Raw genomic sequence first — 17,687 nt, forward strand, 5'->3', positions numbered from 1 at the left:
TTTTTGAGATGGAGTCTTGCTCTGTCGTCAAGCTGGAGTGCAGTGGCACGATCTAGGCTCACTCCAACCTCTGCCTCCCTGGTTCAAGCAATTCTCCTGCCTCAGCCTTCAGAGTAGCTGGGACTACAGGTGCACGCCACCACACCCAGCTAATTTTTGTATTTTTTGTAGAGATGGGGTTTCACCATACTGGGAAAGATGGTCTCGATCTCTTGACTTCATGATCTGCCTGCCTTGGCCTCCCAAAGTGCTGGGATTTCAGGTGTGAGCCACCACACCTGGCTGTGAGTCTCTATTTCAAAACCAAACCAAACCAAACCAAACCAAACCAAACCAAACAATACTCTGGTCTTTGTGGGTAACTGACCATAGAGGCAAGGGTTGAAGCAGGTGCTACATAAAAAATCCAGGTAAGAAGTGATGATGGCTTAGGGAGCTAGTGGTAAAGAGGGAAAGAAGTGCTCATGTCCGGGATATGTTTTGAAGGCAGAGCTGACAGGACTTACTAGGCATTGGGAGGTGGAAAATGAGATAAAAAGAGGAATTAGTGCTTATGCCTATATTTTTGGATCGAGGAAATGGATGACAATTAGAGTCATTAATGGAGTGGAAAAGATTAAGTAAGGTGTAAATTAGTCAGAGGGAATCTAGAGTTGTACTTTGGTTCCCTTAAATTTGAGGTACCTATTATTTATCACAGAGAAGATGTTCAAGAGGCAGTAGAATAAGTAAGGCCATCTGGAAACCACGTTGGGGCCAGAGTCATCAATTCAGGAGTAGTGAGCCGATAGGTGAGAGTTAATGCTGCAGACCTAGAGAAAAATTCAGTCTTCAGCGGCTCTTGAAAGGATTAAAAGGCTTTAAACAACAATAAACTCGTCAGAACTGCAATTCAACAACTACAACAATGTAACAGTGTCTCACTGTGGTTATTACAATCCAAAGCCACTGTCCTGACACTTGATTATCTTCCACTGCTGTTTTGCTGTTTTGCTGTTTGAATGGAACTGGTGGCTGCCTTCACCTCTCTCTCTTAGAAGAACATGAGGCCAAATTTTTGTATAGTCCAGCACAAGGTCTTTCTGTGGCAGTGGCTTGATGTTATGTTAACTTTCTTACCTCCTACTGGTTCTAAGTTGTATACTGCTTTGCAAACTAACACAAGATTTGCTCAGCTTATAAGATTGTTTGAAAGTCATTTTCTGGACAGTGTACTTTGTACCTAACCAACAGCATGGACCCTGGAGTCAGACGGCCTGGAGTCGAATCTCATCTCTGCTTACTCTCCAGCAGGTAATAGAAGCCATTTTATCTCTCTGCTCCTCAGACTCTTTATTTGTAAAATGGAAACTGCACTGATACCTACCTACCTTCTAGGGGTCTGAAAAATGGCAGGAATTACAGCATGCAAAATACAGGACCTGATGCATAATAAGTACTTTGTTACTGCTAATACTATGAGTATGCATATTCAGTCGCTACATAAATGCATTTTGCACAGTTATCAAAATTTGGAGATATTTCTCTTTCTTTCTTTCTTTCTTTCTTTTTTTTTTCTTGAGACAGAGTCTCGCTGTGTCACCCAAGCTGGAGTGCAATGGTGCAATCTTGGCTCACTGCTACTGCTGCCTCCTAGGTTCAAGCGATTCTCCTGCCTTAGCCTCCTGAATAGCTGGCACCATATGTGTGGGCCACCACGCTGGGTTAATTTTTGTAATTTTAGTAGAGACGAGATTTCGCCATGTTGGCCAGGCTGGTCTCAAACTCCTGACCTCAGGTGATCCACTGTCTCAACCTCCCAAATTGCTGGGATTATAGGCATGAGCCACCGCACCCAGCGAGATATTCCTCTAGAAAGACTCTTATTACTTCAACTAAGATCTTCAATCCCGAGTAGATGCATAATATTTTGAAGCACACATGCAGCCTGTTTCTTAAACAGTAAAGTGCACATGAATCACCATGTTGTTAAATGTAGTTTCTGATTCAGGAGGTCTCAGTGGGACCTAAGGTTTTTGGTTCTAACAAGCCAGTTCAGAATCAGCATGAGTAGCAATGCTTTAAAGTATGCAGGGAATCCCTATGCAGCGTTCTCCTCCATGGTCAGCCAGTCTTCTATGATGGATGATTGTTGCTCATCTGACCTTTCCTTGGAAGCTCTTGGCACCACATATATATATATATAATATATATAAAATATATAATAGATTATAATATATAATATATATTATATATAATATGTAATATATGTGTGTATATATTTTATATATGTGTGTGTGTGTGTGTGTATATGTTTTAAATGAAAGGATAAACCCAAATATTGGCATTGGTCACGTTTGAGTGATGAGATTTTGGACCATTTTTACTTTGTAAAATACATTTTCATGTATTTTCAGGAAAATAAGTTATTTCCATTTTAAAATAATACAATGAGAGCAAGAGTAAATATATATGTAGTTGGGAGTAGACTGTCAAAGACTATTGCAAGAGGGGTATTTGAGGAAATATGAGTGCTGTCTGTAGGCAGAAGAAACATGACTCAAGATGTATGGAGGAATGGCATGGAAGAGCTGCTATTGATTAGGGAATAGGGAAGTAGTTCAGTTATTTTTCTCACAATCTGAATGTCTGGGTTTAGTTACCTCATAGTCTCTGTTAAATAGAGGCAGGCTCCCAGAAACATGTGACTACCAGAGCTGGCATTTGGCAGTGTGAAATAAAGTCAGCTGTTATCATTTTAGGGGTATGTGCATTTTTAGTATGATTTTTAGTTGTAGGGTGGAAAGGTGTTTGTTTCTAGATTTTAAAAAAATCAGACATTAGCAAATACTTCAGTTAGTTTCAGTGCTTTTGAAATCACAGTGTCACCTACTTTGCCTGGGTGACTAACACAGGCTTTGGTAAAGCATTGGCGATGCAACATTTCTTGTCTTTTAGAAGATTTGGAAATAAGGCCAGACATACTGAGACTGATAATTTCCTTATCTCTGGGGCACAGTTCTTATAGCTGGTGCCACCAGGACAGGGAGCCAAAGGCAGGTTCTTAGCTCTAGCACATAAATTATTTTATTTATTTATTTATTTATTTATTTATTTATTTATTTATTTTTGAGGCAGTGTCTGGCTCTGTCCCCCAGGCTGGAGTGCAGTGGAATGATGTTGGCTCACTGTGACCTCTGCCTCCCAGGCTCAAGCCATCCCCCGACCTCAGCCTCCCGAATAGATGGGACTATAGGCGTGTGTAACCATGCCTGGCTAATTTTTATATTTTTAGTATAGACAGGGTTTTGCCATGTTGACCAGGTTGGCCTCAGAACTCCTGGCCTCAAGCGATCCGCCCGCCTTGGCCTCCCCAATGTGCTGGGATTACAGTTGTGAGCCACTGCGCCTGACCCACATAAATTCTTTCTAAGGGGTGTGTCTGGCTGGAGCTGGAGGGAAAAAGGAAGGAGGACATGGTATCTCCTAAGAATCTACCACAAGCTCAGTACTGTGCCCAGTGACCATTTTCCTGGAAGGTCATGGGGAAAAAGGAAAGAGGAGTCATAGAGCTGATTATAATCTGTGACTGTTCTTTTTCCCTGCTCTCAGAGGGGGATTTCTGTGGCAGTCCATCTATTCTGGGTGAGGTTTAGAGATACATTTTAGGATATACATTACACATTAAATCAGTAAACTACTGCCTGTGGTTCTTAAATATTTACTATTTTTAATAGAATGATTATGAATTGGTTTTGTTTTTACTTTGGCGTGAAATCTATTCAGAATGGGGGTAAGGAAGGTGTTGAGGTAAAGGCTTGTATCTAAATACACACTTGAATGTAATGCATAACCCCAAGTGAATTCCCATTTGACCCCCTTTTCTCTCCCCTCAGCTCCAGAAACAAGCCCATTTTCCTCTTTCTGGTTGATACCATCCATTCTTCAACTTGAGAGTCCTCTTCTCTGTGGCCCACACTAGAATGCAATGCAGGCTCACAGCTTCTCCACTGCCTACTTGCCCCTAAAACAAATAGAATGCTTTGGAGGATTTTAATATTGCAGACATAGGTGTTGGATTTAAGCAAGTAAGTGCAGGGAGGATTATAATATATCCTGAAAGTATTAGAGTGGTATTTAGTTTCATGATGCATCATAATGTATTATAAATAGATCGAGCAATTTCTTTTAGTTCCTTTTTTAGTCTTGTCTTTCATCTTCTTGGAATCCCAGTTTCATTCAAACATCCCTTTTAAATCCAGGGACTAATGCTACTAAGCCTCCTCCTTCCTTCAGTAGAGTTTACTCTTGATTTTATCCAACCTATCCTGCAAATACATGTTTACTGATTTATTATAAAGGATATTACAAAGTATACAGATGAACAGCTAGATGGAAAATATGTATAGGGCAAGGTGTGTGGGAAGGGGCATGCAGCTCCCAATCCTTCTCTGTGCACACACCGCCCTCCAGGAACCTCCAGGTGTTCAGCTATCCAAAGGGCCACAATGCCAGTGGCTACCTACCCTCCGCCCCTGTTTGGGTGGTGACTCCATTTCTACTACTGTAAAGGTAACCTGATTGATGGTATAGGTAAGAGAAGCCAGCTCTTTAAATTAACAGTACTTTTCCAAGAGGAGGAAATGTTTGGGAAATCTTTAATGGTAAGGCCTTGTAATTAAAGGAAGAAAAATGGGGTGGGTGATCTTTGGAAATTATTTGATATAGTTTGGATCTGTGTCCCCACCCAAATCCCATGTTCAACTGTAATCCCTAATGTTGGAGGTGTGGCCCGTTGGGAGGTAATTAGATAATGGGGGCAGTTTCTTGTGAGTGGTTTAGCACCATCCCCTCAGTGCTGTATTTTTTTCTTTTTCTTTTTTTCTTTTTTTCTTTTTGGAGATGGAGTCTCTCTCTGTCGCCCAGGCTGGAGTAAAGTGAGTGGCATGATCTCGGCTCACTGCAACCTCTGCCTCCCAGGTTCAACCGATTCTCCTGCCTCAGTCTCCCGAGTAGCTGGGACTACAGACATGTGCCACCACGCCGGCCTAATTTTTTTGGTATTTTTAGTAGAGACAGGGTTTCACCATGTTAGCCAGGCTGGTCTTGAACTCCTGACCTCAGGTGATCTGCCCACCTCGGCCTCCTAAAGTGTTGGAATTACAGGCGTGAGCCACTGTGCCTGGCCAGTGCTATTTTTGTGATAGTGAATGAGTGACTAATTATGAGATCTGATTGTTTAAAAGTGTGTAACACATCCCCTGCTCCCCCCGCCTCCTCCCCTATCCCTGCTGCTGTCTTCCTTCTGCCACGGCCATTAAGACTTGCCTGCTTCCCCTTCGCCTTCTGCCATGATTGTAAATTTCCTGAGGCCGCCCCAGAAGCTGAGCAGAAGCTGTCATGCCTACAGAACTATGAACCAATTAAACTTCTTATCTTTTTTTTTCTTTTTCTGAGACAGAGTCTTGCTGTGTCACCCAGGCTGGAGTGCAATGGTACGATCTCAGCTCATTGCAACCTCTGCCTCCCGGGTTCAAGTGATTCTCCTGCCTCAGCCTTCTGAGTGCTGGGATTACGGGTGCCTGCCACCACACCTGGCTAATTTTTGTGTTTTTAGTAGAAGTGGGGTTTCACCATGTTTGTCAGGCTGGTCTCAAACTCCTGACCTCGTGATCCACCCGTCTCGCCTCCCAAAGTGCTGGGATTACAGGCGTGAACCACCGTGCCCGTCCTAAACTGCTTATCTTTATAAATTACCCAATCTCAGGTATTTATTTACAGAAATATATGAATGGACTAACACAAAATTGTTCCTAAGTTGAGATTCTGTATTCCTGCTTGAAGACCATTGGTAAGTAGTTGTTCCCTCATGAGGCATCAGCCCCTATGTGCACCTGCCCTGGTGAACCCACTGCCATCAGGCCTAGAGATGAGCCTTAGACCACATACAATGACAAAGCTTTGGACAGCTGCATTCCCATGCAAATTTCTTTCCCTATGTTTTATTATGTTTCAGTTCACATAAAGAAAGGTTAAGAGGCTGCTCTTAGCAATCAGACAAATTTATTTATTAGGTAAAGACAATGAGCAACATCTATCCTGGAAAATGGAGAATACGATGGAAATGGAAGGTGTAAGCCTGGAGTTCATTGGCAAGACAAGCCACATGTATACAGGAAAGTGCTCAGGGGCAAATACACAGGTGCAGTCAGTCCAGCTGTGCTAAACACAATAATGCAGCATTCAGGGGACCCCGAGGAGAGGCAGCATGTAGGAAAGCTGGGTAGGGAAACAGTGAAAGGTGCACAGTGTGGAATTGGAGGCAGTTAAAGCTAACCGAAGGTGTGCGTAAGGGGTTTGGGCATTGAGATGAGGGCTGAGGTGACATAAAGTTGAGATGGTGGCTGATCAAGTAATGATATCACTGAAGGATGATTTCTAGGAATGTCTTTGAAATGGAGAGATGCTATAACAAAAAGAAGAGGACAACTGGAAACTTGTGGAGTCAACAAACTGAGGGTGGAATGATGTCCAGGCAAGGGAGAAACAGGAGGGCGCAGAGAAAGGAATAGGGCACAAAGGACAGCGGTGCAAACAACTTTCGAGTTTTGTCAAAAATTCTCTCCTCTATCACACTTTCTGCCTGACCCTTCATCCCTGCTCATCTCAGTTCTTCTCTGCTCCCCCTTTTCCAGAGCTCAGCACCCATAGAAGTGGGGCCAGTCTCCTCTATCCTATGGGACATGGCTTAGAAAATTTGAGATATAGGCTGTGAAAACTCTGTGGGTGAGCCAGGTGTTCATCATGTGCCTGGGTTCACCTCACTTCCCTCCATCATAATGTTCCCTCCAAGTTCCTTTATGGGATTTCAGCCTGAGATTGTCCTTTCGCAGCATATTTTGAATTTTCCACTTGCCTAAAGCCTGTTTTTCCACATACCCTTATACTGGATACCAAGACATTTCAACCACAACCCCGTGCTAACCTGACCCGATCTCGATCCCTAATCTGTCCTTTGAGTTTGCTCCAAGTAGTTTCCTATAGGTTCTAGTCTTAAGAGATTAGGAGAACACAAGAAGCAGTTTGAGTCACCCCTCCATCCCCCAAATATTGGTACAGAAACAGATTCGGAAGGTGCAATCCCCACCCTCTCTAGCAGCAGTAATGCAACCTTCACAGGATGAATTAATCGCCACCCAACAGGAAGAAACAGGCTGGGTGAAGCTGGCTGGTGAAGCCTCAGAAGGCTATGGAGGAGAGGGGTTAGAGGAAAGGAAAACAGATGAGCTGGGATATTCCTCAAGGTGCCCCTTGGCTGGATTGGGTAGGGATTAGCTTAGAATGGAGTGTGTCTGCATCTGCAGAGGCAGAGTCCTCCCCTATGGGGGACAATGGGATCTCCTTAGAAAGGTCCTGGGCATTAGCAATGACTGTGACCCCCTCAGGCCCATCAGCAATTGGGCAGATGGTCAGGGGCTTTTTACCACAGGACCATAGGCAAAAGAAGGGCCGGAGGGGGCCAGAGAAAGAGACGTTGGAGAAAGTATAGATATGAGATCCATCATTCATGTTGTAGAAGGAGATGTCTCCTGATTCATAGTCTAGGAAAATCCCAACTTGGCGTGGGGGCCCTGCCAATGGGAGAGGGGTCCGGAGAGGAGTGAGGGCCCAGTACCCATTTCCATACAACTCTACAGCCCAGAACCCATTCTCAGGAGTCATGGGGTCGAATCCTTTCTTCATCACATTCTCCCTACACACGCCGATTGCCCAGTCAGTCCTGTCTCCCACCTCCACCTCCCAGTAATGCCTTCCTGAGGTGAAGGTCTCACGGCCCAACACACAGGGCCAGGAGTCAAATCTCTCTGGTTTCTCAGGCAGTTTCTGACGTGAATCTTCCAGTCGAACAGATTTTGAATCCTCATAAAGAAAGAGGTGGGGATGAGCTGTGTCTGGATCCAGAGTCACATCAACTGGAAAGAAAGAAACAGCAGGTCTGACATCAGTGAATATTACAGGTTGCAGGACTGTCTTTCCTTCTCCTAAGAAACAGAGCACTGTTGTTGGAGTTGACAGGTCTCCTGGAGGTGGGGAGATGTTTGGCCTGCTCATGGGCCTCCATTCACCACAGAATCCCCCCTTACCAACAGCCAGAGGGTGATGTAAGAGCTGACTGTGCCTAGGGTCTAATGGGACTCTGCTGGAAGGGGCTTGTCTCCTGGCCATCTTCCGAGGGTTCTCTGTGTGCCTCACAGAAACTATTAAGGCCATTTGTCATCACTGGTTTCCTTCCTGTCCTCATCACTAAAGTGTGTTAGCGTTTTCATTTCCAAGTATCATAGCACTTTGAATTCTTAGGGGATAGAGCCTCAGAGCCTAGAGAAGTTCAGAGCCACTGACCTGCATGCAATGTAGCCTTTTTCCATTCTGCAACAAAAGAGAAAGATAGTCATTGACAGGTTATATAATAGAGAAAACTCTGTGGGTGAAATAACAAGAAGACAGAACTTACTGAGTTCTTCCAGGAGTCTCTCTGGAAAACAAACAAAAATACCTCAATGTATAGCGGATGTAAAGGAGGGGACAAAACTCGTGTGGGAAACACACAAAGGAGGAACTGTTTAATTCATGACTACTTGAATATTGAGGCATTGCCAATAAATCAAGAACAAGGATTTTGTTTTGCTTTGTTTTTGAAGAAAGATGCAGGAAGTTCCTACATATTGGAACTGGCTTGGGATCAGATTTTTTTTTTTTCTTTTTAGATAGAATCTCATTCTGTCACCCAGTCTGGAGTGCACTGATGCAATCTCAGCTCACTGTAACCTCCACCTCCCAGGGTCAAGCAATTCTGCTGCCTCAGCCTCCTGAGTAGATGGGACTACAGGTGTGCACCACCATCCTGGCTAAATTTTGTATTTTTAGTAGAGACAGGGTTTCACCATGTTGTCCGGTCTGGTCTTGAACTCCTGACCTCATGTGATCCACCCACCTCAGCCTCCCGAAGTGCTGAGATTACAGACATGAGCCACTGCACCTGGCCTCAGATCTTTAATAATAAGATTGGTACGGGGTAATTGAGTTAAAAGTGGGAGTAGGGTCTGAGGGTGGGTAGTGAGTAAACATCAGGCCTGATAATCTTGATTAGACTCTGCCTATGCCTCAAACCTCTGTGCTTCTTCATATTGGCATCTGTGACTTCAGGAGCCTTATGATTCCTTCCAATTTTCAGAATTCTAGAATCAAGTATCTTCTTCTTTTTTTGAGATGGAGTCTTACTCTGTTGCTCAGGCTAGAGTGCAATGGCATGATCTTGGCTTACTGCAACCTCCGCCTCCCAGGTTCAAGCAATTCTCCTGCCTCAGCCTCCCAAGTAGCTGGGATTACAGGCACCCACCACCAAGCCTGGCTAATTTTTGTATTTTTAGTCGAGATGGAGTTTTGCCATGTTGGCCAGGCTGATCTCGAACTCCTGACCTCAGGTGATCCACCTGCCTGGGCCTACAAAACTACTGGGATTATAGGTGTGAGCCACCATGCCCGGCCTCAAATATCTTCCTGTCATCCTAAAGGAAGTCATTCTAAAGGACTTGGATCCAGTCTGCCTCTGAAGCACTCCTGACACGTAGCCCTTGTGGATTCTATGATGTACCTTTAGAGCTGAATTCATTCCTCCTCTCTCTGGATCTTTGGTTGTATAGTCTCCAAGTGAAAAATATGGACCCAATGGTGAGAAGTCCTAGAACCATCAGGATGACAGCCACAGCCACTATCCAAGGAGTCAGGCTTGTGAGGGAGGAAGCTAAAACAAAATCCCCAAGAAGGACATTAGTTGAGAAACACTGAGCAAGTCTGGCTTTTCTCCAGTTTCCAAAGAAGGGTAGAACAGGTGATGACCTGGACCACTCTCCTCCCTCATATAGCAAAAAAATAGTCACTCCAATGCCACTCTAAAATTTTCAGAAAAAAAATTGACTTCAAGCAGGAGTCAGCAGAGAAAGAGAGAAATATGAAGAGTAATTTGAGGACAGGATCTGTGAAATAATAAATATAATGGACAAATTCATGTCATTATGGAAATTCCTCCTTAACTATCAGTGCACAATGGGAGCCAAGAGGATGAAGGAGGTAAATAAGGAAGGGGAAATGTGCCTCTGTATGTAACAGAATGGGACTCATTGACCAAAGAATAAGGAAAGTTCCTGCCTGAACCAGAGACAGTATCTGGGGAATAATGAGAGGATTTGCTTTCCTGAGGACCCTGGAAACCTAGACAGAGCTCTAGCACGGGATGGGAGGGAGAAGTGGGTATGGGTGGAAATGGCAAAAGTAGAAAAATAGCTTAGTCTTTTTTTTTTTGAGACAGAGTCTCGTTCTGTCACCCAGGCTGGAGTGCAGTGGTGCGATCTCAGCTCACTGCAAGCTCTGCCTCCCAGGTTCACGCCATTCTCCTGCCTCAGCCTCCCGTGTAGCTGGGACTACAGGCACCCGCCACCATGCCCAGCTAATTTTTTTGTATTTTTAGTAGAAGCGGGGTTTCACCGTGTTAGCCAGGATGGTCTCGATCTCTTGACCTCATGGTCCGCCCATATCGGCCTCCCAAAGTGCTGGGATTACAAGTATAAGCCACCGCGCCCGGCCAATTTAGTCTTTTTGTTTACTTGAGGCGAGAAGGCTCTGGATCAGGAAGGTCTCCAGGGACAAAGCTTCTCTATCTCACTTAGATCTCCTAAAATGGAAAATCTGGAATTTCGCTGGGTGCAATGACTCACACCTATAATCCCAGCACTTTGGGAGACCAAGGCAGGTGGATTGCTTGAAGCCAGAAGTTCAAGACCAACCTGGGGAACATGGGGAAACCCTGCCTTTGCTAAAAATACAAAAAATTAGTTGGGCATGGTGGTGTGCACTTGTCATCCCAGCTGTTCTGGAGCTGAGCCAGGAGAATCGCTTGAACCTAGGAAGCGGAACTTGCAGTGAGCTGAGATCATTCTGCTGCTGCCCTTCAGTCTGGGCAACAGAGTGAGACACTGTCTCAAAAATTAAATAGATAAATAATCTGAGATCAAAATAAATAGATAAATTTATATGAGATCAAGGTAGATTTATGTCTTCAGTATCTTAACTCTTCTAATAAAGTTGATGGGGTTCCTTTAAGTCAGTGGACAAGAGCTTAGGTGGGGAAAGTAGAGAACTCTGCCATGAGGTCACATCTGGGCAGGTGTCCCAGGTGGTATGGCTCTGAAGCTGTGTCAACATAGGAATCCAGCAGCATTGGTTCCACTAACCTGGTATGAATATTTCTACTTCCTTCTCCTGGCCAAGAAGGAGATTCTGGATGTAGCAGGACACATTTTTCACGGAAGTGTCTCTGATGATCATTGAAGCAGCCACAGTGAAGAAACCTTCTTCATCGGGATTCCTAGACTCTGATGTAGATGGAAACTTCTCTCCCTTGGAAGTTCTCCACTGCACCTGGGGCTCTGGGTACCATCCCACTGAGGTGCACTCGAGCCAGATTTCTCCATTTTCTTGAACTTGCATACTGATGTGAGGGTCAGAGCCCAGAGCTATGGAGAGAGAATTAATGTTTTAGTGGACCCCTTTTGAGAGCCTTATAACCATAGAGGTACATAGTTTGAGAAAGAGAGAGAGAAAGGCACAAGTGGACTAGTAGTGGGAAGAACTCATCTCCATATTATACGCAAGGAAACTGAGGGCTAGGCACAGTGGTTTCTGTCTGTAATATCAGCACTTTGGGAGGCTGAGGCAGGATTGCTTGAGTCCGGGAGATCAAGACAGCCTTGGCAACATAATGAGACCCCATCTCTTTGGGCATGGTGGTTCTTGCCTGTATTCCTAGCTACTTGGGAGGCTGAGGTTGGAGGATTGTTTCAGTTCAGGAGTTCAAGGCTGCAGTGAGCTGTGATGGCACCACTGCACTCCAGCCCGGGTGACAGAGTGAAATGCTGTTTCTAGAAAAGCTTTTTTTTTTTTTTTTTTTTAAGGAAATTGAAGTACCAATAAAATGAATTTCATATACCTTATCAGAGAGGGATGCCTTGTTGGGATTAAGCCTTTGAAATGTTTGCGGCAGTTTGGTGGACAGACTTGGGGGTGCTTGTCCAGCCAGTAGGAACACTAAGACCAATAACTCAGAGGTGGGTTAGTGGTCTAGGTTGAGAGCCTCAGAGCTGACTGATAGCTCTATGGTTGAGAGCATTATGAGAAAGCTTTGGTGGGGAGGAGGAGAACTAGGACTGGGATGAACAGAGGAATATCCTTGAGTAGAGGATTGGAGATTCTTTGACCTGAGATTATAGTTGACAATTTAAGCTTTCTTTATCTATGAGGTTGATTCAGAAATTTTCTTAAATGGTCTCAACTTCATCTTCCCTCATAATTGTGGCCTGCTATATATAAACATAAAGCTGCTTTTCTTGTGTGTTCAGCCTATTTTTTTCTCTAATTCCACATGGCACAGAAAAACTGAGTTGCGTAAAAGAACTCTTCAACACATTTCCACAACCACTGGTTAAAATCCACATTCCAAGAATGTGTGTATATACAAGAATGTATATTCTTTTCTTGAAAGGAGCTGCCACTTTCAGCAGATTCTCAATAGTGTCTGCCACTCATAAAAGGTAACACGTTTTATGCCATCAAATCTCTAGGTTTTTATAATGAACCTTTAAGATACTTCTTCCCTAAAAACAAAATGTCATTATTTAAATTATACATGATGCTGCAACTGGGGGACCCTGTTGTGAAGCAGGGACCCACATTTCACCCAAGTATTTTTCAAACTTTATGTTTACTTGAATATATATCTATGTATATAGATATATATATATGCATCTAGATATAGATAATACATGCATATATGATATATATGTGAAAGGCAATGTTTGTATATTATATGTTTGAGATCAGTTTAAGGCACAGTGTAGTATCTAATACATCTATAATGTTTTTAGAATTGGCAAGGTCATTTCTCATATATTGTCTAATTTTATTTTATTCTTTTTTTTTTTTTTTGAGATGAGTCTCACTCTGTTACCCAGGCTGGAGTGCAGTGGCGCAATCTCAGCTTACTGCAACCTCTGCCTCCCAGGTTCAAGCGATTTTCCTTGAGTAGCTGGGATTACAGGTATGTCCCAGCTAATTTTTTTTTTTTTTTTTTTTTTTTCGTAGAGATGGGATTTCGCCAAGTTGGCCAGGCTGGTCTTGAATATCCTGATCAAAAGTGATCCACCTGCCTTGGCCTCTCAAAATGCTGGGATTACAGGTGTGAGACACCCCACCCCACTTTTTTTTTTTTTTTTTTTGACAGCGTTTCACTCTATTGTCCAGGCTGGAATGCCGTGGCAACCATCAGCTCATTGTAACCTTGAACTTCTTGGCTCACGAGATCCTCCTGCCTCTCCTTCCTAAAGAGCTGGGATTATAGGAGTTGGCCACTGCTCCCAGACTATTTTATTCTTGAAAAATAATCTTAGATAAAAACATCCTCAGTTTTACAGTTAAAATCAGAAAGAGATTTGCTTGATGTCATTTACTAGGAATTGAAAAAGTCAGACCTCAATGCGTACTTTCCTCCTCAAAGCTTATTATTTTCTTTATCGTTTCCCTTTGAGTTCTGGCTTGAAACAAAAAAGGGAACAAGAAGAGAATCTTTTCTATATGAATCAGGAATGTGACAAATAGCCATGCTCTCTAATCTTAGGATGTCAGTCTTTAGAAACTAATCCATAAGCCAGCCTTAAAGTGTGTGGTATGCTTACCACAGCCATAAGGTGTGTAATGGTGAAAAATACAATTTAAATGTACAATTCAGGGACTCAATGAAGTAAATTATGGTGTACTTGTATAAAAGACTGTTACATAACTCTTACATATATTTAATTATTTCATGAAGAAATGCTTACCCTATTATTGAAAAAGGGCTGGAGATAATTGAAACACAGTTCTACAATAAAGACATTGCACTGCTCTCTCTGTGTTCAACTCAAAACCCTTTCTCACTGATCTACTGTAGGACCTTCAGTACCTTCTAGCTGTGGAGTCCTAATCAGGGGAAAGCAAAGAGATAAGACAAGTCTGCCTTTCTTCATGGTCCAGTACACAGCCCTCCTGTGCAAATAACTCACAGTAGTCCTTCCTGTGTCCAACTATCACCAAACACCTGCAAGTTAGCTCACTGCAACCTTTGCCTTATAGATACTGCACAAAGCTCCCTTCAACAGACAGCATAAAAACTATTCTATAAATTCTCCAGCAAGCCTTTGTTTCCTGGCAGTCAGTTTCTCTTTTGCTGATCCTGCCCTTTTTGCCTCCTCGCAAAGTGTTTTTATACTTTTAAAAGTAAATCTGCCTTTACAACTGTCTCGGTAAATTCTTTTACCTGCCCCCCACCCCCTCCCCCACCCCCGTCCCCACCGCGCCTCCGGCCCAGATAGTCGTCCCTCCCCGGTGACATCAACCTAAAGGAGATTTTGAGAATGAATCTGATGGTTTACAAAGTAGCTGATCCATACGAAAGTATATACAGCAGGGGAGTCTTCGGAGAAAGTCAAAGCCCGTCTACTCACCAGCCACCTTCAGATGCACCAGGGCTTCTTCGTAACTTCCATCCTCCCTGAAAAAGCACGTGTACTCCCCGTCGTCAGAGACTCTGACGCCGCGGATCCTCAAGGCCACGCGCCCCTCGGCGATGCCGTCCTGGACCAGCGTCGCCCGCCCGCGGTACTCGGGCATCTGCTCGGCTTCCTGCTCTCGCCCGTCCCTGTGCACCAGCACCGCCGGCGAAACCTTCTTTCGGAACCAGCGCAGCTCCAGGTGCTCGGCGCTCGCGTTCGGGGACAGGCGACAGGGCAGCTCGGCGTCCTCACCCACAACGGCCAGGATGGGCTCCGGGGGTCCAATGACATCAAAGGGAGCTGCGGAAAAACGAGTGGGATGAGACGGGATGTGGATATGGGAACTGCGGACAGACGCGGACCAGATTCCCGCCAAAGCGTAGTGCCCGGTGCTCTCTTCTCCTTTGACAGCTGAGTTTGGATCCAGTGGAGGTCTCCAGGGAGAGCCAAGTAGGATTGTTTATTTCACATTTATTGAGATATTTCAACTATGCAGGCCAGAGAGAGAGAAAGAGACCTACCTGAATCCAGTTTGGGCAGCTGGAGGAGAATGAGGGTGAGCAGACATCTGGGGAGGCCGGAGTTTGGGAAAACTGCCATCTCCCACCTTTCTGGAGCAGCAAGATAACTGATGTGAGTCCCTCAGGAGCTTCAGCCTAGGAGATGAATGGACAGGAAACAGCTACTGGCTCTGTTAACCCTCCGTCTTCCAAAATCCTCTCTACACTTCTTTCCAGCAGGAAGTGTTCTGGTCATTTGCCCCTGAAACCTCCTCTCAGCCTCCATCCCCAGTATAGATTTTTAGTTTACACTGTGATCATCACCTTCCCACCCACCACCCTAACTCTAAAACTTAGGAGAAGGGAACTGTGAGGCATAACACTCATTAGTTGGTTGCACATTGATGAACAAATCTTGGAATCACTGCACTAAAAAAAAAAAAAGTCTCCTTTTTTTTTTTTTTTTTTCAGACGGAGTCTTGCTCTGTGGCCCAGGTTGGAGTGCAGTGGCACGATCTTGGCTCAATGCAACCTCCACCTCCTGGGTTCAAGCGATTCTTCTACCTCAGCCTCCCAAGTAGCTGGGACTACAGGCGCACACCACCATGCCCGGCTATTTTTTGTATTTTTAGTAGAGACGGAGTTTCACCATCTTAGCCAGGCTGGCCTCGAACTCCTGACCTCGTGATCCGCCCGCGTTGGCCTTCCAAAGTGCTGGGATTGCAGGTGTGAGCCATAGCACCCAGCCAGTCTTTTTTCAAATACAAGAATTTGGTATTTGCTTTTGGCAATGATAATAAAGATAAGGGTATAAAGGCAGAAATGGACTTCAAGGAAATGAATTGGAGGAGAAGAGAGAAAAGATGGGAAGAGATGGCACAGGAAGCAGGAGCTGAAGCAAGCAAAAGGGCTTGAAGAGTAGAGGGCTAGGACCAAGGAGAAAAGAGCTGGAGAGAGAGAACTATGCTATGCCCTCCTGGCTTCTCACTCCTTCAGGGAACTGAGAGTAACGGCACATACTGACCTGGGTGTTCTTGGAGAAAAAGGCACAAGAGACCACTGCTACCAAGTGAGAAAGTGGCCCCCCGGGCAAAAGTTAAAAGCCAACAGGAAAAGGAAGGGGGAGGTGCTCTCAGGAAAGCCTGCCTCCAGGTGGCCTGGTATATTCACTTTGAGAAAAAAAAGGATATGAAAAGTTTTTCAGAGAGATGGAAAACTGGATTTGGGGTCTTCAGCTCAGTAATCAAAATATGCATTGATGAGCTGGACCAAATGAAAGGGGGAAAAGAGAAAAAAAGAAGAGAGGCAAGGAAACACACAAATGAGATGTGAGGGTGTCAGCCAGTTATTTCCTCTTTCCAAGCCTCAGTTCTTTGATCTCTAAAATGATAATAATGTTGAACATACCTTTCTTGAAGAGGTGTTGGGAGGATTAAATGAGATTAAACAGGTAAACTGCTTAGCACATAGTAGGAACTCAGCAGAGGATAAATTGTTATTCTATTATTATTTATGTGGGTTGAACAATGAAAGCCCAGAGGCCAAGGTAGCAGTAGCCTCTGGCTACAGCCGTCTTGGTTATTGGAGTGTCCACTGAAGGTGCTGTGTCTGTTGGCACAACTCCATTAAGGGCCGGTCTTAAGGGTAGGCTGTGAATGTGCCAGCTCATGAAGTGTAATTCTGTTTATAGGGCCCCAAAGTTGCCTCCCTGACAATTATTTCTCTTGAAGCAACTCATCATGAGACCTACAATTCCTGAATTTATACTAAACCTACCTCTCATTGTTATGAAAAAAATTAAAAATACAGAAAAATATTTTTATGAAATGGAAGTCACACTTAATCTACCAACTAATGATAGCCTCAATTCACATTTTGGCATATTTCCTTCCAAGATTTATTTTATGCTTATGTATATCATAAAAACAATCAATTAGACTTTTTGTGTAACTCAAAATATTGTTAATAGTTGTAAAATTGCCATGGTTGTGGGACATTTGGGATTTTTGTCCTATTATAAATAATACACTTTATATATAAGTCTTTATTTACAAATTGGATAATGTCCTGATAAGCTGTTTGATAAATTTCCAGAAATAGAGTCATCAGATCAAATGGTATAAGAATATTTCTTTTCTCTTTTCTTTTTTTTTGAGACGGAATCTCTGTCTGTCGCCTAGGCTGGAGTGCAGTGGTGTAATCTTGGCTCACTGCAACCTCCGCCTCTAGGGTTCAAGGGATTCTCCTCTTGCCTCAGCCTCCCAAGTAACTGAGATTACAGGCCGTGCCACCATGCCCAGCTAATTTTTGTATTTTAGTGGAGACGGGCTTTCACCATGTTGGCCAGGCTGGTCTCGAACTCCTGACCTCCAGTGATCCGCTTGCCTTGGCCTCCCAAAGTGCTGGGAATGAAAGGAGCTGGGCACATTCCTCAGCCCCGGGCTCAAAACTCCCTAAGCCTAGTACAAACACATCCCATCCTCCCATCCCACCACATACCGCCATATATCTCTCAAACTCCCTGAGCCCAGTACAAACACCACCTGGAAAGTCTCCGATAAGGAGACAG

The 17,687-nt window shown here is 44.1% G+C and overlaps 1 protein-coding gene across 1 annotated transcript; it reads right to left on the minus strand.

Moving 5' to 3' along the window:
• Positions 1 to 6,027: 6,027 nt before the first annotated feature.
• Positions 6,028 to 16,158, minus strand: BTN1A1 (butyrophilin, subfamily 1, member A1). Its single transcript, XM_011966417.1, has 8 exons — positions 16,143 to 16,158; positions 15,140 to 15,274; positions 14,571 to 14,918; positions 11,268 to 11,549; positions 9,632 to 9,781; positions 8,492 to 8,512; positions 8,380 to 8,406; positions 6,028 to 7,952 (listed from the first exon to the last, which is right to left on the minus strand). The coding sequence occupies exons 2-8, from the start codon at positions 15,216 to 15,218 to the stop codon at positions 7,279 to 7,281; spliced, it is 1,581 nt and encodes a 526-aa protein (XP_011821807.1). The 5' UTR covers positions 15,219 to 15,274; positions 16,143 to 16,158; the 3' UTR covers positions 6,028 to 7,278.
• Between the last annotated feature and the right edge of the window lie 1,529 nt (positions 16,159 to 17,687).

Source organism: Mandrillus leucophaeus, unplaced genomic scaffold, assembly GCF_000951045.1.
Source record: "Mandrillus leucophaeus isolate KB7577 unplaced genomic scaffold, Mleu.le_1.0 Scaffold760, whole genome shotgun sequence".
In the NCBI taxonomy this organism is placed as follows: domain Eukaryota; kingdom Metazoa; phylum Chordata; class Mammalia; order Primates; family Cercopithecidae; genus Mandrillus; species Mandrillus leucophaeus.